Raw genomic sequence first — 23,647 nt, 5'->3', positions numbered from 1 at the left:
TGTGTTATCCTGCTAGAGGTAGCTATCAGAAGATGGAGACACTGTGGTCATAAAGGAATAGGCATGGTCAGCAACAATACTCAAGAAAATATCCCCCACACCATTACACCACCAACACCAGCCTGAATCGTTGATACAAGGCAGGATGGATCCATGCTTTCATGTTGTTGACGCCAAATTCAAATGCTGAATTCTCTTAAGCCTTTCAGGTTTTCAGAGCTTTTCCCTGTAGACTGACTAGACTATCAAAGTTGAACTTTGTAATATATTTATTTGTTTTAGTTTAGTTACCAAACTGTGTTTCATTGCTAGCAAGTTGTAATTTGTGCCAATGTTGTCTTTTAATTTGATTAACAATTGATAAATATTCAGCAAAGCTCCATGCTGTTTTTTTTTTGTCCTACACATTTATAGTCATGCCGTTTTTTGCATGTCCAGGTTCTTAATGTCAATTCTTAATGCGTATTATTATTATTATAGTATTTCTGTGCAACATAAAAGAAAGGTTACAAATGACATTGTTTCACAGCCCTTAAACTCAAACCGTTTCCCCTGTATTTGCTTAGGTAAGCATAATTAAATACATTTAATTTACTGCTGATTAGTCAGCTATTTGCTTTAATGAAAGACTAAGAATATCCAGTCAGGTTCAGCTCTAATTCAAACACACATAAAAAGTGACACTGGTGTATTTTATAAATACTTTTTTTTCAAGAAACTATAATACAACTTAGAATACAGTAAAAAAAAAAAAAACAATTATCACATTAGATACACAAGATAAAGAGCTAAACCAAAATACAATACGTGAAAAGGTTAATGAAAGTTAAATAATGCAATGAAAAAAAGGATAAATATTCAAGTAGCCTGAAAGATCTCATCATATTTACTTACGAAAGAAGCGCGTTTCTTATTTTCAATTCATCTAAGTCATTTAATTAAATGTTCTATTTCACATAGGAAGTCTATAAAGATTGGATTTCTTTAGAAACCTTTGTTTGTGAAAGTAAAATTTTCCAGCAAGTGTACGAAAGTTCACAGTGGCTTCTAACAACTTGGTACTGCCACACTGATAAGCGCAGCCCTGCACAAGGATGATGATGATTCCAAACATCCGCAAACTGAACCTGGCTTGATAACCAATCAAAACAAACATGAGATATATATATATTCAATTATAAGTAGCAGCTGTGATTTTTTAACACAATCATGTGTTCTTCACACTATTTGACAGTTTGTTTTAAGCCTATTATTGTATTATTGGGCAGCATATTAAATTTAATTGTATATTTCAACATTAACTTAACGCTGAGAGGTGTATTGTTAATTTATATATATATATATATATATATATATATATATATATATATATATATATATATATATGTGTGTGTATATTTATTTATATATATATATATATATATATATATATATATATATATATATATATATATATATGTGTGTGTATATTTATTTATATATATATATATATATATATATATATATATATATATATATATATATATATATATATATATATATATATATATATATATATATAATCTTGTGAATAGGACTTTTATTTTGAACTTCATATGTGACTGCTCCGCTCTGTGAAGCTGTTGTGAAGCGGCTGGATGAAGGTTTGTTATGAAGCTCTTGTTATAACGCTTTAATAGCTTTTAGTGTAGATTTTTGAAGCACTTTTAACAGTTAAACACGTTGTTATCACTTTAGAAGCATTGCTGCATGTCTGAACGGCTTCTGAAGTCAACACGCAGAGCTTTAAGTGATGTAATGAATGAAAATACGAGTAACAGTAAAGTTGCGTCTGTTTTTGTTTCTTAAAGACGAACTCGTTCACTATAAGTTTAATGGTAAGAGAGAGGAGTCAAATGAAACACATTTTCTTTATGTTGCTTCTTTTATAGGTGCTCAAACAGAGCATATAAGTAGTCAAATAAGACCAGATAAATGATAAACGTACAAATAATTTTTAGAGCTTTAATTGGTTGAGAGAGTGCCAACGATTTATTTGATCGAACAAAACATAAAATATGTATTCTGAATTGTAAATTTAAGTATCATTTTTAAACACAATCAGGAGATCATTTATGTATTCGGTTTTTTTAATGAATCACTCTTTCGAGTGTAAATGCAGCAGACATTGTTTACAAACCAACTGCAAATCACTAGCCTAGCAACAAAAGAGTCTGCGTGTCTGATTTTGTGAAAATAACATTAGGTTAATAATAAATAAGTTATTATTACCACGGAAATTGGTTAAAATTTGGCATGTATAACACACAACCTAACATACTGTATTATTTTAAAAGGCAATTAAATGTTATTGACATTATCGTTGCATTTTTCTGTAAAATTATCTCTTACGACTGATGGTTGTAACAATTGTATTACAGGTCATGTTATTTATTTAAACAATTTAGTTTTGTTTAGTTATATTTATAACTTATTTCTGGTTACATTTTTATTTTACAGGCCACAAGCTTTATATATATATATATATATATATATATATATATATATATATATATATATATATATATATATATATATATATATTTATAAAGGTTTCAGGTCCAGAATTTGTCCTTTTAATTATTTGATGTAATTTATTATTATATAAAATATTAATATTGAATACCTATTGTAATAAAGTGTCATTTTAAATAACTCTGGCTAGTAATTCGAATCCCATTGAGCCTAAAAGCCACAATAATGTGACACAAGTCACGAAATAACCCACTAAGGAGTAACATTTGAATCTTTAATGTGACATCTATACTGAGTAACGCTGTGGGTCGAAAAAAGCAAGAGGCAGGCAGTGGCGTCATTATCGCAAAATATTGACCATGTGTTTAAAAGACTGCCAAACAGGGTAAGGCTAAAGTTACTAGCTTCCTAACAGATGAAAATCTGCCCCTATCCATGAGGTTCTAGGCTAACTGGCTGCATTAGCCAAGGCGTCCTGTATATTTATTGACTTGTCCAGTACAAGACCTCCCTTTTCTTATTTTTGCCATTTTTTTTTTTTTAATATCTGTCTGACGAAGGATTAAACGGCATGCGGAGTTCTCAGCCGTCAGATGTCACTTCACAACAAAAGGTGCTAATCCCGTAACGTCTGTGTTTTTGAGGCTGTTTGGCCACTTTATTAGTTTTATTCTGAACGGATATAAATCTGATCGCTCAAACCACTTCAGATGGTGATCTGGGATGCATTCCAGATGAAACTGGACAGTTATTATCAGTTTTTAGACACAATTATTATAAATAAAATAAATTATGACCTGGAAAAAAATCTGACCTGCACCTGAAACACCTGTAGGTGCGCTTTTACAGCCAAAATTCTATTAAAACATGTTTACTATAAGCATAAAACGTGTTGAACTTTACAGGCCTGTAAACAGATGGGGTTCGGGTGGTTTGAAAGACCCACTCCTCACTGACAAAAGTCCAGAATTTGTCCTATTGACCTTATTCTCTGCCGACGAGCGGGCGCTGCCATTTGAATCTTTTTGGCACGAGACTTCCGGTCTCATTCACTTCCATTCATTTTTAGACATTAAAAACTGCTCGTTTCGCTGTTTGATGTTGCAAACTGATAATTCCTTGTTATATTATTCTACTTGGTCTGTATAGTCATGCAAACATTTGTTTGTAGAGCAAGTAGTTTGACCGTTTTCTGACGTTTATTACTCCTAGTCATTTCTCCCAAAGGCGACTGAAACGGAAGTTCTAAGACAATCGCGAAAACAGGCGCACTTCCGCATTTTAGAATAAGGTCAATAACATGAGCACATTTGTCCTATTTTGACTGCTCTGTCATCATAAATAATGGACATATCCATCAAAAAAGGCTTTAAGACCAAAGGGAATCTTCTGTCGGCTGTTGCTTCGACTATTATCTGACGTAAGTGAAGTCTTCTTTCACTACTGTATTGTTTTTAAACAGAGAAAACATTTTACATGTAACTTTTATTCTAAATCTTGGACATTATTTCTGAAATAAAAATGAGCAATAAAAAGGTGTGAAGCACCAGAAGTGGACCATATTCAATTCATTTGAATATATTTTGGCTATCGTTTATATCCAGGAATTTAAATGTACTTTTTTTTTTTTTTTACCAAAGAGGCATAAAAATTCTGAAGAATTCATTATTATTGTTTTAATATTATTGTTATTATTATTATTGTTTTAATTATTTTTTTTTATTGAAATGGCCAAATTATGACTGAGGAGACTCGAATGTTCTGGCCAGTTATTTTTTATTTTTTTGTCTAATAAATGACAGTAGGCTACAGTTTTTTTTACTTTAAAACTTTAACAGATTCCTATTTTTTCCTAATGAAATATGATGTCATAAATTAAATTTTTTTTTTTAAATTTTAAAAATTAGTCTTGTTTTTATTGCAGTTTTTTTTTAAGAAATATTTTTAGTACATCAAAAAGTGTGGTTATGATGACATCTGACTAGCTACTCCAGCAAAAAATGTCACTAAAATGGAGTATTTAAATCTTAAAGTTTAATAGAAACTGAGGCGTATAATTGCGAAAAGGTCCACTGTTTGAGGAAAAAAAAAAAAAAGAACCACCCCTTTCACAAGGCTGGCTACGGGCCTGGGTTCTTGAATCTGATTAACTGATTGCCTTGCAATATTGCAAAACGGCAGGGGTCCGTTCTTCGTACGTGGATTACTTAGTTAGCTGGATTTGGATATTGACGATTTGACACGATCCAGGATCATTTCGTTCTTCAAAGCTGATCTGAGAGTTGTTGTCATAGCAACAGTTCTGCTAGCTTAAACCTGATCGGGAGCAGGTTCAATTCATATAAACAGGATTAGATCGGCTCAGTTCAAGCAAAGATAATAGAGAAAGTATGTTCTGAATTCTGATATTTTCTAACAGTAGTAGTTATATACACTTGGGAAAATGGTACATATTTTTAAACTATGTATATAGAGTTATAGTCATTAATAAAATAAATAAAGTTATACATATTAATAAAACGTATGCAACTGCACCCTCGAAATGAAAGTACAAAGACTGCCACCTGGTGGTGCAAAGAGAAAACTTATTGATATAAACTTTTTAGATCGCTTTAGTACAAATTGTGTATAATAAAAATTGACAATATGTGACTTTTTTTTTTAAAAGCAATAATAAATTTATGCAGTCATAAACATGTTTTGACAGTTAATATGCCGGTGATTATGCTTCACAAAAGTTGCAGACGCCTTTACCAATATCAAAATGCTTTTGTAAACATCCGATTAAAAAAACGGCTACTGTAATAAAGAAGATATTTTCTAAATGTAGAACTAAATACACTGATATGCATTGAAATACATGATGAATACTCTTGACACATGAAAGTGTAAAGCCTGCAGTTCACAACAAATGTGGAAAGTTATTGCGAATCATATTTAACAAGCCGTTTACTGCTAATATGATGTAATTTTGCTCACATGGATAATTGAATATTAATCAGATGATGTCATTACGCTGCTGTGCCGTCAGCCAATCGTTGCATTGCTGATCATGATTTCGAGGATCGATAGATCTGTCCTTCACAACACACGCAGCGATCTCAGATCAGTTCATCCAGACATTCTAATCTGATTCGCGAACTTGTTTGAAGAACCAAATTAGCCAGAGATCAGTTATCAAGATGAAAAGATCCAGGATCTGCCATATCATCTTAGATCATTTAAGCGAGGTACGAAGAACGGACCCCAGGTGTAAAAGCATCATTTTTTAAGAAACGCCTCATGCTCGTTTTTTTGTTTTGACGCACAGCATCAAAACCCTTCAGAACTACGGTATTATAATGTTACTTTCATTACTACTGTAAGTATTTTACAGTTATTAAATGTTATTTTATTTTATTTAATAGTACTACTTTGAGGGAAAAAAAAATCAAAAATTGCACAAGTGTTATTTTAACTGTTCAAGAAATACAAGAAAGATAAACAAACTGAAACTTCTCCACCAATCAGATTGCCACTTTTGTTCATGTGCACGCAGCTGCTGCAGTTACAGGGAACAGCACTTGGAGGCGCTCAAGCGCAAATCTGTCAATGCGAGCACATTGAAGAAGATGCCCAGAGGCGATATGAACGTGGAGCTGCTTATTGCTCTTGTGAACAATAATCATTTCTTCACTCGCTAGAGATGCTACTTGAACCATCCACTTTCAAACTTTGTCTTCTTATTTTGGGTTACACGCAGGTGTCAAAAGCTTAAAAATGTCACGTTAGAGTGATCAAGAACAGGAACAAAAACAGGTGTATAATCCAAGTGCAGTTTTAATTTATGTATAGTGCAGAGAAGTGACAAAAAATCCAAAGTGCAAAGTAACAAAATGGCAAACAAACAAACAAAACAAGAAACTAAGAACTAGACTATAACAAGATCAGGAACAACATACCAAGGACGACAACGACCAACTGACAAACAGAGGATAAATGACTGAATATGTAGTCCAGGTAATCAACAGAGAACGGAGACAGCTGTGGTTGTAAATCAGTGTAGATGACAGACCGGGTGTGGGCGCGAAAGAATGTATGGAAATGTAGTTCTAGAGCCACTGTAGTTCACTGGGGGTTGCTGCCGAACTACAGTGGCATCTGGTGGACAAACACAGTCATGACATTAAATTGTGTAGCGCCATCTAACGTCAAGGAGTGGTTTTTGCATACTCTTCTGCTCGACGCCAGTGAAAATCGCTTAGGTTTGAATCCGGTAAATCGACTCGAAAAACGCTGACGATAAATGCCATCGAAAAGCATCCTGGTGTGTACGAGCCTTTAGGCTGTAATAACTCTCCCCAAACCCTTTTCCCTAACTATCTAAATTAAATGGCTACTTTACTGCATCCAATCAGCTCGCAGTAGTAATAACAAGCCACGCCCATTGTTTTCTCAGTTATTAATATTCCGTTTTTCTAGAAACTGCGTCACAATACAAGAAAAAAATAACAGCCGCAGCTTCTAACGCTTTAATGTCTTCTACAACATGGCTTAGTGTGCACATTTGTAGAGCTAGTTTTTAATGTTGTTTTTTCTCCTAACAGGTGATTTAAAGCCGTAAATGACTGACTCCCTCGCATCGCCAGGAGCTGTTTGAGGTGAAAAAACTCAAAGATGGCGTTTATTAAACAGGAGAGTGAAGATCTGAGGATCACAGAAGTGTTCACACTGAAACAAGAAGATCACGAGGAACAAACAGGTGGGTTTTCAGAGAGATTATCGTAAATGTAATGAATTTAAACACAAGGCAGAAATAAACAGTGGTATAAGGCAACTATCAGTGCACATCAGTCAACTGAGTTTATTCATTGTTTCAACACCTTAATGTTAGTCTAGGGCAGGGGTGTCAAACTCAGTTCCTGAAGGGCCACAGCCCTGCACACTTTAGCTCTCTGCTTCAACACACTTACCTTGAGGTTTTAAACAAGCCTGACGAACTCAATTAGTTTAATATGGTGTGTTTAATTAGGGTTGGAACTAAACTGAAAACATTTAAGGTGTGGCACTTTTACCATGTGATGGTAAAGCTAAAGCGAGCGTGCCAGGGCCAGTCGCATTTCCACTGTCTCTTCCGGGGCCTGATCGGGTCAAAGGGGTGTTTCCTCAGGGCCAGCGGCCGGTCTCTTTTGGCCCGCCAAATACCTTGAGGCAAAGAGGGCCAGCTGGGGCTTTGGGGCGGAGTGAAAGGAGAGGTGGCATTTGGCCGAGTTCGGTAAAGATGGCGTGACGCCATCACACTAGTTTTCCGATTTCACACAAGTACATGTGTCACAAAAAATTAAGTAAGGGAAAGAAAAACATATAACTGGTCAGTTTAAGATATTCCATAAAAGACCTTAAAGGCTAGGGGTCTTTCTGCTTATTACCGCCCTGGTGAGTTTTAAAGATTATGGCTGTTTCTTAGGGTGCTTTCACACCTACACTTTTGTTTTGGAACGTGTCTCGTTTGCCCAGTTGGCGCGGTTCATTTGGCATATGTGAACAGGGCAATCGCGCTCTGTTCCGCGCCAAAGTAATCAATCCGAGATCACTTGAGTGAGGTGGTCTCGGCTCGATTGAAACGAACCCTGGAGCGGTTCGATTACAGTGAGAAAGCGATCCGATCCGAGCGCGGTTATATCACAGTGTTTTATGGATATGTAATAGGCATACGGCTATATGAAGAGAGAATTATGAGTATGGCGGGAAGTTTTGCGACTCTCCGGATGCCAGCAAACGAGTGTAATCTCGCGTCTCCCTCCTGGTCCTCAAATAGGCATCGTCGCGCACCCTTCTCAACCCCTCCCCACCGCATCTTTCCTCAGACACGTCGCGCGCGCACCCTGTCAATCACCACCAAACCACCACCTCTCCTGACAGCTTAGCAGGACGCTGCAAAATAAACCCTGACACTCTGACCAACGTGAGGAGAGTTTACTCGCACGTGACTTGTTTTAGCTCTTTTTGTCCGATTAGAAACTTTGCAGTGTGAAAGCGAACCGCTCCAAGAGCAAAGAGCAACAATGTAACCTTTGTAATCTCTGTTTCGGAACAACTGAATCGATTCACAGGTGTGAAAGCACCCTCAATATCATGTATGCAAAGTTCGGACTTGCGTTCTTGGAAGTTCAGACTTGCCAAGTTCCGACTTGGAAGAACAAACTCCCGAGGACGCGAGGACACAAGTCGGGTCAAATGGAACGGCAGTGTACTTTATAACGTCACTGAACTTACCTCACCATGGATTCATCAGTTTCACTGTACATTAACAACAAAATTATTTAATTATATAAAGCACAACCCTGTAATTAATATTAAAATAATATTATAAGTTTACATTTTTGGTTAAAAAAAATGTAAACATAAATTCATATAAATGTGAAGTAAAATAGGTTATTATACACAGGAACGTTTTTGATTATCAGATTTAATAAACTTCAATGGGCATTATACAAGTATATACACAATAAGAAATAACGATTACGTCAAACCATTTGGTAAACAAATACAAACCACGTACAACACGGTTAACATAATTAAAGTCAATTATAAAAGATAACAAAATAATACACCTGAGAGCAAATAATAGATTTAAAAGACCAAAAACTGTCTGTTAGATATGCACAAGATGTATTAAATATCATATTTTAACCACAATGGAGAGATGAGATCCAGCAGTACATCCGAGATGGACTGGCCGAAGTAAAGTTGCTCTCGGTGGGGGAGATGATGACCGAGCTCCCGCTGGCAGGCTGGGAGTCCGCATAAGCTGAGGCACATCGTCAAAGACGCGCTATCTTTGTGAATAAACTGTCGATTCGAGTTTAAAACGACTACATTCACGTCTGAAAACTGTTAAAACTTTTTTTTGTGACACAGTAAACGTGTATTTTTAAAACCGTGCGAGTTTTCTCCTCCACCGTTAGCGTTTGCTGGTTTAGCTCGCAGGATTCAGCACGTAAATTCATCAGTTACTCCCGAAATGCATGCAAGCAAGTGGCTGGCAGCTGGGAGAAAAATAGGCTGAACTTTATTGTTACTTTCACTACGTGTATCTGATATGAATAATACACATCGGCAAATTATATTTGAATGGATTGTTAGACTTTCTTGTGTGTTTTACAAACTCTAAATCTATTGTTTTACTGATACTTGTGTGTATTTACTGTCTAAAACATAAAATAAGCATTGGGTGGGTAAAAACACTGCATAATTGTGATAATATGGCACTTCTTTCTCTGGCTCAGCATCAGCCAACGCACCAAAGCTCAGTCGGAATTTTTCACGTCCTGCTTGTCAAGCTGGATAACAAGTAAACACCAGCACCAGAGACATTAGGTTCAAAACGGAACAAAAGTAGGATTCTGTATTGATTTACTTTGCTGTTGCTCTCTTCCTCCTTATCAAAAACGTCAACATGTTTGCGTTTTAGGTACTGGGTCACTGCCGTGGTGCACTTAATTTGTTTATTCAGTGTGAAATGCTCCTACATCTTGGATGACTGGGGTCGCACCGATTTTTCTGCCTTGGCCATGTATTTTTTCTTGCTCGTTTTTTTTGCTCTGTCCTGTCTATATGGGCACCGAACTCTACTGGCATCAGTGCGCGAGAGAGGCAGATTGCGTTCACTCCGCTTTGCACTCACTTAGTTTTTTTTAATTAAACAAACGTCCCTGTGTCGCACGACATGATGAATCGAATATGAAATTCGTTGCCAACGCTTTTAGTAATCGATTGGTTGTTGCAGCCCTAATTTACACTACACAGCAAGTAACTTAAAATTGTTGAATAACATGCCGAATAATATGCAACATCCTTAAATTACTCTCTTAAATTAAGGGGGATTACCTGTTAATATAGCCCAGGGAAATTTTTTCTCCCCGGAGCATTTGGGCAAAATGTTTGATGGCGTCTACCCAAAGGGGATCTTCTAAAATACGTTTTATACCGAGTTATTAACGGAGAAATTCTGTGGTTTTATATTATGGATGGTGCACTGGGTTCCCTTCGTTAGTGGCGAGACCACTTGATGTACGATTCCAATAGTCGGTCGGTGAGTAAACAAATATAATGAATGAAAATACACAGGCCTGTGCATATAGACATATTGTAATGCTGTACAGTTACATGTCATTTGTTTCGGTTGTCTTCATTTTAATTGTTTCGTGATGATGCGATGGTGTGCTTTATCTGCCTGATTCCGGCTGAAACTGGGCGGGTTGTGTGACATTTGATTTGGGGGATGTTCTGGGGACGGGGTTTGCGTGGCGTGCTGCGAGCTACTAGCCCGACAGTGGAAATGTGACATGATTTCGGCCTCACTGGTCAAGCTCCTGGGCTATTGGCACGGCCCGGCTTGATAAAAGCGCTTGCTTGCACTGGTCTAACAGTGGAAGTGAGGCTAATCAGTAAAGTCATTTTAAAAGTTTTCATTCCTGCTAACATTTGAGCGCTGTTGAGCGCAGTCTTACACACTGTTCGATTGTCCCTGTGTCTGTGGTTACATTCAGTAAACAGTGGTGAGTTCAGCGAACTGATGACCTTCACATCCAATCAGTCATTTCTGTTGAGTATGTGAACACAATGGTTAATCAGCACTGTTTAAACTGTGCCCAACAGTGCTCAAATGTTAGCAGGAAATGTACGTTAATATTAACATAACAAGCTAACATTATATTTATGTTCAAGTGTGTTGCTTTGCGTGTTTAAACTGTGGCTAATTATTTATTTGTTTGCTTCAGGTCTAATGGTGCTGAAAGAAGAGACTCAAGAATTTAATGAAATGGAGGAAATAGATCAGTATAGAACACAAGATTTACGGACTGATGAAAAATCCACAGAAGGAGATCAGGAAACCGAATCTAAATTCAAGTGCTGTCACTGTGGGAAGCATTTAAGACATAGACAAAATCTTAAAACCCACATGAGAGTTCACACTGGAGAGAAGCCGTTCACCTGCAAACAGTGCGGGAAGTGTTTTTCTCGGAATCAAAACCTCACAGCTCACATGAGAGTTCACACTGGCGAGAAAGATTTTACCTGCCAGCAATGTGGAAAGTGTTTCACTCGATACCAAAACCTGAAAGTTCACATGAGAATTCACACTGGTCTGAAGCCGTTTACTTGCCCAAAATGTGGAAAGGGTTTCAGTCAAAAAGCACACGTTATGGACCACATGAGAGTTCACACTGGAGAGAAGCCTTTTATCTGCCAAAAGTGTGGAAAGAGTTTCACTAAAAAGCAAAACCTTCACGTTCACATGAGAATTCACACTGGAAAGAAACCTTACACTTGCTCTGAATGTGACAGGTGTTTTACACAGAAAAGCAGCCTGAATTGCCACATGAGAACCCACAAAGGTTAGAGATATTTCCATCTGTAAAAAAAAAAAATCCATCCATCTGTAAATATCGTAGTTTTTCTATAACTGCACTTTATAACTTAGAACTTTATAACCTGGTTAAACTTAAACTGCAATTCGTTGCTTTGTATTTTCATTCATTTTTTACTGCTTTTTTGGGGCCGGGTCGCGGGGGCAGCAGTCTTAGAAGAGAACCCCAGACTTCACTTTCCCCAGACTTTTCCTCCAGCTTCTCCGGGGGGATCCCGAGGCATTCCCAGACAAGCCGAGAGACATAGTCCCTTCAGCGTGTCCTGGGTCTTCCCCGAGGCCTCCTTCTGCTGGGACATGCCTGGAACACCTCCCTAGGTTGGCGTCCAGGAGGCATTCGAAACAGATGCTTGAGCCACCTCAGCTGACTTCTCTGGATGTGGAGGAGCAGCGGCTCTACTCCGAGCTCTTTCCAGGTCACAGAGCTCCTCACCCTATCCATAACAGTGTGGCCTGCCACCCTGCGGAAAAAAATGAATTCGGCCGCTTGAATCCGAGACCCAAAGCTCATGACCATAGGTGAGAGTAGGAATGTAGATTGACCAGTAGATTGAGAGCTTTGCCTTTCGGCTCAACTTCTTCTTTACCACAACGGACTATTACATCGACGACATTACTGCTGCCACTGCACTAATCTGCTTGCCAATCTCAAGTTACATCCTTCTCTTACTCATGAACAAAACACCAAGATACTTGAACTCCTCCACCTGGGGTAAGGACTTTCTTCCAACTTGGAGATGGCAAGCCACTGTTTTCCGGTGGAGCATCATAGCCCCGGACTTGGAGGTGTTAATTCTCATCCCAGCCACGTCACACTCTGCACTCCAGTGCATGCTGAAGGTCCATGTTCTATAAAGCCAAAAAAAATAAATCCTGTGAAATCCTGTGTTCCCCGAACTGCACCCCCTCCAGCCCAAGGCTGTGCTTTGGAATTCTGTCCATAAAAATTATGAACAGAATTGGTGACTAAGGGCAGCCCTGCCGGAGTCCAACATGCACTGGGAATAAGTCTGCACCAAGAATAAAACCGCATTGTTCCTCCTGCATCCTACCATCGTCCGGATACTCCTCTTCAGTACCCTGGCATAGACTTTCTCTGGGAGGCTGAGGAGTGTGATCCCCTATAGTTGGAGCACACCCTCCGGTTTCCCTTCTTAAAAATGGGAACCACCACCCCAGTTGCCCAGTCCAGAGGTTCTGTTCCTGACCTCCATGCGATATTGTAGAGACGTGTCAGCCAAGACAGCCCCAGAACATCCAGAGACTTAAGATGCACAGGGTGAATTTCATCCACCCCCGCTGCTTTGCCACTGTGGAGCTTGCAAACTATCTCAGTGACCTTAGCTTGGGTGATGGGTGAGTCCACCCCTGCATCCCCAGTCTCTGCTTCCTCAATGAAAGACATGTCGGTGGGGTTAAAGAGATTCTAAAAGTATTCCTTCCACCTTCCGACAATATCCCCAGTTTAAGTCGACAGGTCCCCACCTCCGCTGTAAATAGTGTCAATATGGAGCTGCTTTCCCCTCCTGAGGCGCCGGACAGTTTGCCAGAACCTCTTTGGGGCCAACCCATAGTCTTCCTCCATGTTTCTCTGAGTTTTGCTTCCGCAACTGCCCGGGCTACAGCACGCTTGGCCTGTCGGTACTAATCAGCTGCCTTTGAAGTTCTGCAAGCCACCAAGCCCTGTAGGACTCCTCCTTTAGGTGGCAGGCACCACAGACCCTACGGCCACAGCTCCTCACGGCCATGTTAACAATGGCCTCAGAGAACATGGAACACTCTGTCCCCATGTCTCCAGCCTCCCTCGGGACCTAGTCAAAGCTCTTCCAGAGGTGAGAGTTAAAAATCCCTCTGACTTTACAGCCAGATGTTCCCAGAGGACCCCCCACAATACACTTGGGCCTGACAGGTCTGTCCAGCTTTCCCTCTTGTCAGTGGATCCACCACACTACCAGGTTGTTATCAGTTGACAGCTCTGTCCCTCTCTTTACCTGAGTGTCCAAGACGTACGGTTGGAGATCAGATGATACAACAACAAAGTCGGTCATTGACCTCCACCCTAAGGTGTCCCGGTGCCATGTGCACTGTTGGACACCCTTATGCTCAAACATGATGTTCGTTATGGACAAACTGTGATTAGCACACAAGTCCAATAACAAAACACCACTCCAATTCCGATCAGGGAAGCCGTTCCTCCCAATCACACCTCTCCAGGTATCACTGTAATTACCCACGTGGGCATTGAAGTCCCCCAGTAAAACATTGGAGTCCTCAGTCAGAGCACCTTCCAGCACCCCTCCCAAGGACTCCAAGAAGGCCGGGTACTCTGCACTGGTGTTTGGCCCGTAGGCACAAACCACAGTGCCCAACTATCTCTAGTCGGTACCGTTTCACCTCCTGCACAATCTCGGGCTCCTTCCCTTCCAGTGAGGTGACATTCCATGTCTCCAGTTTCTGGGCCTGACAATCAGGTTGTCGTAGTCATAACCTTCAACCACCACAATGCTCTGACCCCTCACGGCTCCCCCTACAGGTGGTGGGCCTGCAGGAGGATGGTCCCACTTTACTCCTTTGGGCTAAGCCCGGACGGCTTCCATATAAGCCCCAACCCCAGGTCAGGCTCCAGGGTGGGGCCCAGGCTGTGTCATAGTGGGCAATGTCATGGTCCTTAATAGCCGCATTTCCACTATCGGGCCAGTGCGAGCCAGGGCTTTAATCGGGCCGGGCCGGGCCAATAGCCCGGGAGGTTGAGAAATGGGGCCGAAATCATGTTGCGTTTCCACTGTCGCGCTAATAGCTCACAGCGCGTCACGCAAACACCGGCCACAGAACATCCCCGAATCAAACGTCACACAACCCGCCCACTTCAGTGGGAATTAGGCAGATAAAGCACACCATAGAATCATCACGAAACGAAACCATTAAAATGAAGACAACCGAAACAAACAAATGACACGTTACTGTACAGCAGTACATGAAATGTTTATACGCACAGACCTGTGTATTTCCATTCATGACATTTGTTTACTCGCCGACCGACTGTTGGCATTGTGCATCGACTGCCCTCGCCGAACGCAGGGACCCAACACAGAGAGCGCACACATCCATAATAAAAAGTCACAGAAATTCTCCTTTATAACTCGATATGGCATGTATTTTATAACATCCTCGTTTTGATAGACGTCGTGTTAAGTGTTTCAGCACAAGAGCGAGTAGCCTAATAAAATATAGCCATATTTGTTGCGCTCAGCAGCTATTCACTAAAGCTCTTCATTTAAAGTGTCAATTATAAATGTAACCACGTCATATAAAAACATAAACAGTTGTTTGAGGATATAAAACACATTTTGTGTTTGGGCTTTCCCTCATATGCGTTTAAAGTAGAGAGCGCTGCGCAGGACTGAGTGACAGAAAAAAAGGTATAGGAGATTCTGCTTTCACTCACCCAAATAATGCTCTGTTTGCGCGATTTGATTTATATCATCGTATCCAAATACTTTATAAATAATATTTCAAACCTTCTCCGGTGTTAATTGTTTTTATAAAATATCGAAAATCTTTTTTTTCAGACAGGTCTTTGTAAAATGAAAGTTAGGCTATATGTGGCTTTAAAACGGTTTGATTTATGTATTGTATATAGGCTACCTACATATAGCTAGCTTTTGTTTATTTTATATTGGTTTAATTATTTATTTAATGCGATTTTTATATATATCCGATATTTGTAATTTTTTTAATTATATTTCATTATAGCTTAGGCTATTTTATCAAGATATGACACTATATTGTTTAAAGTCTACGAAAGTGGGCACGTATTTTGTTAAGTTTTATGTCCTTCTGTTGTATTTAAATTGTGTATTATCTATTAAGAAAAAAGCCGCTCGTGGCATCAACAGAGCTGTGAAGGAGCGCTTTTGCCCGGTCTCACACACACATACAGGCATTAAACGCGCACAAACAAACATTTTAAACTTGACAAAAAACTCTCGAAAACCTTTACTGTCTGCTGTGTTTTAATATGGTGTAAATATTATGTGTTATTGAAACAAAGGAGGACGCAGCAAAGAACGTCACTATAAATTAAAACTACTTTATTATTTTATGCAGCAGCCTTACATTTAAAAGGGAAACATAAGGGCGATCATACGCAAAAAGACCCCAGACTATAAGGCTAGATGTTTTCTTTCCCTTATTTCTTTATTTGTTTGGTGCATGTACTCATGTGCGATCAGAAAACTGCCCGCCTCTCCTTTCACTCCGCCCCGAAGCCCCAGCTGGTCCCCCTTGGCCCAAGGTATTCGGCGGGCCGAAAAAGGCCGGCCGCTTTCCCCAAGAAAGCCCCGCTTTGGCCCGATTAGGCCCCGGAAGTGACAGTGGAAACGCCACTGGCCTTGGCTCGCTCGCTTTAGGCGCGATAGTGGAAACGCGGCTAATGTTATTGTACTCAGTCACCTAAGACTGAGCTCTTTGGATCATTCAGGCATTCAATTCCATCCACAACGATAAGGTGACGGTTCATGGAGGAGCTTTTTAATGCTTTCATGCTTTGTACTTGTATATGTGTCATGACAATAACGTTGAATCTAATCTAATCTAAAAGCCTGCTTGTAGTAGAGAGTTGGACTTGCAATCCAAAGGTTGTAGGTTCAAGCCCAGCTACCGATAGGGATTGTTGTTGGGAATATCCACCTCAAAACCTGGCTCAAAAATGTCTCAGGGTAATCCCCTCAAGCAAGGCACCAAACCCTTAACTACTCCCTGGGTGTGTGTTCATAGGTGTACTTCAGGCAGCTTTCGACAAATACACATAAGTCTGGCTTTAAACTGAGCCTTCTTTATACAAGACATTGCAGTTCAAAAACTTCAGCACACTTCTGATCACTTTGGCATTACTTTCCACATGTCTTTTAGACATTATCTGTGCTCTCTGTCCTCTACATGCTTCTCCTCTTTAATTACATCTTCTCTTCTCTCACCCACCAAGTTCTTAATTCTGGATATTAACTTCCACTTTAACATCCTGCCTTTTGACCTTATTCTAAAATGCGGAAGTGTGCCTGTTTTCGCGATTGTCTTAGAACTTCTGTTTCAGTGGCCTATGGGAGAAATGACAAGGAATAATAAACGGCAAAAAACGGTCAAACTACTTGCTCTACAAACAAATGTTTGCATGACTATACAGACCAAGTAGAATAATATATCAAGGAAATATCAGTTTGCAACATCAAACAGCGAAACGAGCCGTTTTTAATGTCTAAAAATGAATGAGACCGGAAGTCTCGTGCCAAAAAGGTTCAAATGGCAGCGCCCACTCGTCTGCGGAGAATAAGGTCAATATAAGACCTGTCCTCTCACAACCAAGCCAATCTGCACTACTCCCTTTAACCCCTACCTTTGTCTGTCTAATCTCTGCAAGGCTGGTACTGGAAAGCCACTCTGCTGGTTGGAGTCTTACCTCAATAGTCAATCTTTCAGGATTGCCTGGAGATGAGAGGTATCTAAAGCACATCACCTGGTCCCTATGACCTCAGGGATTTACACCACGTTGATAGGTACCATCCAATCACATGTCTTCTGTTATCATTTCTCCATCCATCTGATCCTACATATCCAGCTGCCCTTTAAAGAACACTTCCAACATCAGAAAGAGCAGTCCCATCATGAACAATCATGCTGCACGTCTTGTCCACTAAATGTCCAAGATCATCATTTCTTGGTAGGACTACTGTGATGCTCTTTAGACAGTACTCTCTTCTTGCATTCCTAAACGTCTACATGTGATCCATAATACTGCAGCCCGTCTGGTCTTCAGTGAGTCTATGTTTCACTCTCTTTACCTCTCTGCATTGGTTACTGTTTGAAGCTCAGATCAAGTTGAAATCATTGATGCTTGTTTACAGAACAGCCACTGCCCACATAGCAAAATTTCTCTGGCCCACACAATCAGGTTTTGCTTGGCCCACATGACTGGACCAAATCTGGCTTCCAGACAAGGGCCAAACACAGACCATATCTGGGCCAAGTCTCAGCCAAGTTAATAACTCATAACTGGGCCTGAACTGGGCCAGATAGGTTGATGTGTCACGATTGGATTGAAATTGATAAACCCATGAAGCATTGCGCTTTAGGCACACTATGGGCCTTGTTTTTTTCTCAGCGACCTGATTGGTAGAATTGATTTATTTAATCAAAAATTATTTTAATTTGTTTTAAATGTGGGTCAAGACTGGCCAAACTCACGTGGCCCACAATCAATTTTTTTAAATCTGGGCCAAATACTATGTGTTACATCTGGCCCAAATCTTGTGTGCCGCATTATAGACGGTGCCACCTCTGCCAAACCCAGGCCATGGTTGGCCCACATGCTGTATGCCAGTGCCGGATGAATGCCTGCTGTCCCAGCTTAATGCCAAATCTGGGCCAGAATTCTTTGCTACTAGGGTGGCTCTGTAGTGTCTTGAAACTTAACATCCTCTCCAGAAGTCTATTATTGCTAAGTGAGTGGCCCTGTGGTACATTCGCAGAAAGGCTCTTCTTTTTCCAGAATCTTTTTTTTACCATGTTCCTTGCCAGTGGAATGATCTGCCCATTCCCACATGGACTGCTGATTTTCTGACATCCTTCAAACACTCATCTCCTCCACAAACACCTGAGCATTTAATTAAAAAGAAAATCTCCTCGCTCTTGCTCTTATAACTTTCATCACTAACAGTTCCCACGTATGAGTAGCACTTTTGGGTTGTATTGCCTCCTGTTGAATCGCTGAATGCCTCCTCAGTTGTGAGCCACAAAAGTGTCTGCTAAATGACTAAATGCAAACGCTTCTGTAAAATGTTTAAATATGGTGTATCCAATGCTTTACTGGGCGTAACCTAGTTAAATTTGCATACAGTTTGGGATTTGAAGATTGAATTTATTTTGATTTGGCAGTGATAGATTTCAAATGTGATCAGAGAAGGCATGTGATGTGCCCAGGTGTAAACAGGCCCAAAGACATTTTGGTATTACAGAGTGCTTACTAAATTTAACATGCAAGTTGTTGATTTTGATGCCTAAATGCCATTATTGATGCCTATATGTTCTTTTTGTTGACTTCAGATCTAATGGTGCTGAAAGAAGAGACTCAAGAACTTGATGAAATGGAGGAAGTAGATCAGAAACACAGTTTAAGGACCAAAAAAGAAGTTCAGGAAACTAAATCTTATATGTGCCGTCACTGTGGGAAGAGTTTCTGTCATGAAAAGAACCTTAAAATCCACATGAGAGTTCACACTGGAGAGAAGCCGTTCACCTGCAAGCAATGTGGAAAGGGTTTCAATCAAATTCAAAACCTTGAAGTTCACATGAGAACTCACACTGGAGAGAAGCCTTTCATTTGTCACAAGTGTGGAAAGGGTTTCAAACAAATTCAAAACCTTGAAGCTCACATGACAATTCACACTGGAGAGAAGCCTTTCATCTGTTACTTGTGCGGAAAGGGTTTCACTCAAAAGCAAAACCTTCAAGTTCACATGAACCTTCACACCGGAGAGAAACGCTTTAATTGCCAACAATGTGAGAAAAGTTTCCCTGTAAAACACACTCTTAAAATGCACATGAGAGTTCACACTGGAGAAAAACCTTACGCCTGCTCTGGATGTGGAAAGGCTTTTAAACAGAAAAGCGGCCTTTATAGCCACAATAAAGTTTACAAACATTAGCGATCTTTTACCTGGCAACTGTGGAAAGAGTGTCCCTGCAAATCAAGGTGATAGTTAGTTTTCATGTGTAACACTTTTACCAGATCAAACTTGTGTTGTTTTGTTGTTGTTTGGGAAGGAGCTGAAACTGTCATGCTGTGTTCACACCAGACACGGAACGCATGAATAAATCGTGCTATTCGCGCGTATAAGAGGCGTGAACATTTTGAGTTCTCCTCGCTTCATTCGTGCGTCAGATTTACTTCAACATAGATGCCGATTCACATCATGGGCAGGACTTCTGTCTGCCTGGTGACTCTAGCTTCATTGCCAAATGGCTAACATGGACTGTGCTTTAGGAAGGCTGATAAACAGCTTCGATTAGTTTAGAGCCGCGATTAAACGACTAGATCCATTCAGAGGTGCACCAGCCCTGTGAGTTCATAAACTCCTCCACAAGCAATATCTGGATGATGGAGGCTTTCAGCAGTGCTTCAGACTGAGCCGAGCCTAGTTTGATGAACTGTTGTCCAACGGTGTCGGCAAGAGGATTTCCCCTAGGACACCAACAACAGGCGCTATGTCATAATCACGCCCCTACAAGAGAAACCTCCTGATTGGTTAATGAGGCACAAAATATCCCCTAAAGTTCAGATTTTCCAACTTGAGCAATTTGCGTGATATGCACGTTAAGTGCGTCAATTGGCCAAAATACTCAACTCACGCCACTTCATTTGCATGAATCAAGTCATTCGTGTTGCAGGACTTCTGCAGATTGATGCGTGCGTCGTGAATCTGGCATCAGAGTCTAGAAAAATGATTTGGTTGTCCCAGACAAATTTGGGAAATCCTAAAAGATTCCTGTAATCCTTGGTAAAAACCTGATTTTTGATTGTTGGTTTGACTCGTTCAACACAGAATGACCATTGCAATGAAATTGTACCTCAGAAACCAACCAACAGGAGTACAGAATCTGATGATGCAATCAGCACGACAACTTCAAACCACTTATTTAGTTTGACATTGAAAACTGAGGTCTTACTGCAGGGGTCACAATTCTTGGTCCTAGAGGGCCGCTTTGCCTGTAAAGCAGGGGTGCTCAACCCCATTCCTGAAGTTCTACCATCCACTAGAAGTTAGCTACAACCCTTATCAAACACAACTAATGCTGCGATCACATTAGAATTTGTGCTTGCAAAATTCTGTCATACAGCGCTGTGAAAAGGTGTGGGATTAAACAAGATGATTAGACATTTAAAAAAAAAGCGAGCGATTGGTCCATGTTTTAAATTTCTGTCCAGAGAGGTCATGTTTTGAACCTTGATTGGTCTCACGCAATCATTTGATGCGATTTCACATGTCAAGAGTTCACCAAGCTTGAACTTCACAACACAGCAAACTGCGAAACATGCCGCACGACCTTGCGTTTTCAGTCTGATGCAATCGCATGTGTATGAATGGAAGTCTATTGGGAGAAAAGTGCAGTGTGACCGCAGCTTAAGTAGGATCTAAAGGAGCACTTGGTGATTAAAGACAGGTGTGTTTGATCAAGGTCGCGGTTGAACTCTGCAGGAAGGTAGATCTCCGGGAACAGGGTTGCGCTCCCATGCTGCAAAGTTTATCGTCAACTTGCCTCAACACACCTGACTGCAAGTTTCAAGAACACCTGGTAAGACTTTAATTAGCTTGATCAGGTGTGTTTGACTAGGGTTGAAGCTAAACTCTGGAAGGAGTGTCTTAAAATGTTCATGCAGTCTGACATGCTACAAACGTTAAGTGAGTCTAAAGCTGCGATCACATTAGAGTTTGAGTATGCGATATTCTGAAGTGTGGCGTTGTGAAAAGGGGCGGGATTAGACAAGCTTGACATTTAAATTGCTCCAAGTTTTAAATTTCTCTCCAGAGAGGTCATGTTTTGATCCTCGATTGGTCTCACGCAGTCAAGTGATGCGATTTCGCTGGTCAGAGTTCACCAAGCTTGAACTTTGCACCGCAGCAACCTGCTAAACTTGACGCATGACCCAGTGTTTCCGGTCTGACGCATTCGCGTGCGTATGAATGGAAGTCTATGGGAGAAAAAGCCCAGTGTGACCGCAGCCTAAATGAGTGAGCCTGGCTTCACAGAAAATCAGGGATGACATTAGAAGTAATTGGATCGAAGAAGCCAACTTAAAGCTTAACAAGATGACACCTGGTGGAAAAGCGACCTGTGGATTTGGAGGAGTGTGCAGTGGATGTTGATGACTTGATCTGCAATACTTCTAAAAATACTTTTGTTTCGTATCAAAGACTTGGAAAAAATAATGAACAAGTTTGTTTAATTCCTTAGTAAAAATCTCTAATTAAAAAATCAAATTTGGGCTTGAATCAGTTCATTTGTGCATCTGTTTATTTTGTTTTGTCTGTGGGTTATTTGGTTATATGTATGACATATTCTTCAGTTTTCTTCATCAGCTTCACAGATTTAATTACTACTGAACTCATCAATTTTGTTAAACAGATACCAAATGTGTGCTTGTTTATTTAAAACAACAAACTTAGTAGTATTAGTTAGAGTAATTAATAGTAGTAATGTCTCTCGCGTACATACACTCGGCCTACCTCATGCGCATTCGGCCTCTCTCGCACGCACACTCGACCTACCTCCCGCACATACGGTCTCTCTTGGGTGCACACTTGTGCTGCGTCCCAATTCCCAAAATAGTATTTGAAAATAGAATTAGTATCTCCCAAATGGTAGTATGTTGAAAAGAGTATGCCAAACGTTCCCGGATGGTTTACTACAGGGGTGGCCAACCCTGTTCCTGGAGAGCCACCTTCCTGCAGATTTCAGTTGAAACCCATATCAAACACACCTGTCTGTAATTATCACGTGGTGTTCAGGTCCTAATTAATTGGTGCAGGTGTGTTTGATATGGGTAGCAACTGAAATCTGCAGGAAGGTGGCTCTCCAGGAACAGGATTGGCCACCCCCGGTTTACTATTTAACGCTGCGTCTGAAACCACATACTTCCATACTGTACAGTACGCCAAAATCAGTATGCGAGCCGAGTAGTATGTCCAAATTCATAGAATTCGAAAATTAGTACGCAAGAATTACCCGGATGACCTACTACTTACGGCGAGATTCAAGAGTGCACATCCCATGCACACTGCTCTATCCTGTGATGCCTCATGAGAGAATTCATGAATGGGAGTGAAGCGACACAACTAAAGGCTGATTTATACTTCTGCGTCAAACGCTGGCGTATGCTACGGTGCTGACGCATAGCCCTTCGCCGTGGCCTTCGTCGTTGACGTGCACCTCTCAAAAATTGTAACTACACATCGCAACGATGCGTAGCGCAAGCTCTGTGATTGGTCGGCTTGGTAGCGCTGACGAGTCTGGGCGGGACTGAGAGCCGCGTGAATGGTGCGAGCCTGATGGAGCGATTCTTTGCAAGTGTGGAGTCCCGTGAAGGAGCTCCGGATGGAAAGTTTTGTTTTGTGTTTACCTCATAGTTAAAGTTGCTGCACGTCCGCCAGTTCCTGCCTCAAAATGAGCGAGTTTGCGCCACTTGTACATCCAGGAAGTGTTCAGGAAAAGCAAAACAGCAGAGAAGAAACTTGACACAGAGGAACATTTACACCTCACTGCCCACTAGCGTTTCGGAAGTGTTAATGCAGACCAACAGAGACAGTGCACAGAAGTATAAATGCACAGCTACGCAAGTTGCATGCGCCGTAGGTTACGCCGGTCACTTGACGCAAAAGTATAAACCAGGCTTAAGGCAGGTAGGTCACATGACCATGACAAAATGGCGGACGTAGTACGTCCGAATTCCAGTCATACTTTTTACATTCATACTGTGTAGAAAGCACTTTTCTAACGGCTGAGTTGTACGTTTAAATTCAAATGTAGTACCTACTGAGTAGTAGGCGGTTTCGGACGCAGCCTAAGTGTAGAAGTATCATTACTCTAACCATTACATTACCTACAGTACTTTGCGTGATGGACTTGAATTTGATTAGAACTGCAAACGCGGAGTGTAAGTGTATAAAG

General features: G+C 40.5%; 1 protein-coding gene across 3 annotated transcripts; it reads left to right on the top strand.

Moving 5' to 3' along the window:
- Positions 1-1,608: 1,608 nt before the first annotated feature.
- Positions 1,609-21,972, top strand: si:cabz01021426.2. Of its 3 annotated transcripts, none has more exons than XM_009301011.5 (4): positions 1,609-1,643; positions 7,101-7,255; positions 11,277-11,894; positions 19,025-21,972. In XM_009301011.5, exons 2-4 carry the CDS (start codon positions 7,171-7,173, stop codon positions 19,624-19,626), a joined length of 1,305 nt encoding a protein of 434 aa, XP_009299286.2. In that variant the 5' UTR covers positions 1,609-1,643; positions 7,101-7,170; the 3' UTR covers positions 19,627-21,972. The 3 variants fall into 3 exon arrangements, with proteins under 3 accessions (XP_009299286.2, XP_073804664.1, XP_073804665.1); XM_073948563.1 differs by lacking the exon at positions 1,609-1,643 and adding an exon at positions 2,958-3,127; XM_073948564.1 differs by lacking the exon at positions 1,609-1,643 and adding an exon at positions 3,682-3,934.
- The last annotated feature ends 1,675 nt before the right edge of the window (positions 21,973-23,647 follow it).

This window comes from Danio rerio, chromosome 4 (genome assembly GCF_049306965.1).
Source record: "Danio rerio strain Tuebingen ecotype United States chromosome 4, GRCz12tu, whole genome shotgun sequence".
In the NCBI taxonomy this organism is placed as follows: Eukaryota; Metazoa; Chordata; class Actinopteri; order Cypriniformes; family Danionidae; genus Danio; species Danio rerio.
Note: the sequence above shows the minus strand (reverse complement) of the source record. Positions and strands in the feature narration are given on the sequence as shown.

Excerpts from the sequence above, each read along its gene's own strand:
- si:cabz01021426.2 (XM_009301011.5), top strand. The coding sequence starts at position 7,171 with ATGGCGTTTATTAAACAGGAGAGTGAAGATCTGAGGATCACAGAAGTG. Across the intron at positions 7,256-11,276 it reads AGATCACGAGGAACAAACAG|GTCTAATGGTGCTGAAAGAA; the intron begins GTGGGTTTTCAG and ends TGTTTGCTTCAG. Across the intron at positions 11,895-19,024 it reads CCACATGAGAACCCACAAAG|ATCTAATGGTGCTGAAAGAA; the intron begins GTTAGAGATATT and ends TGTTGACTTCAG.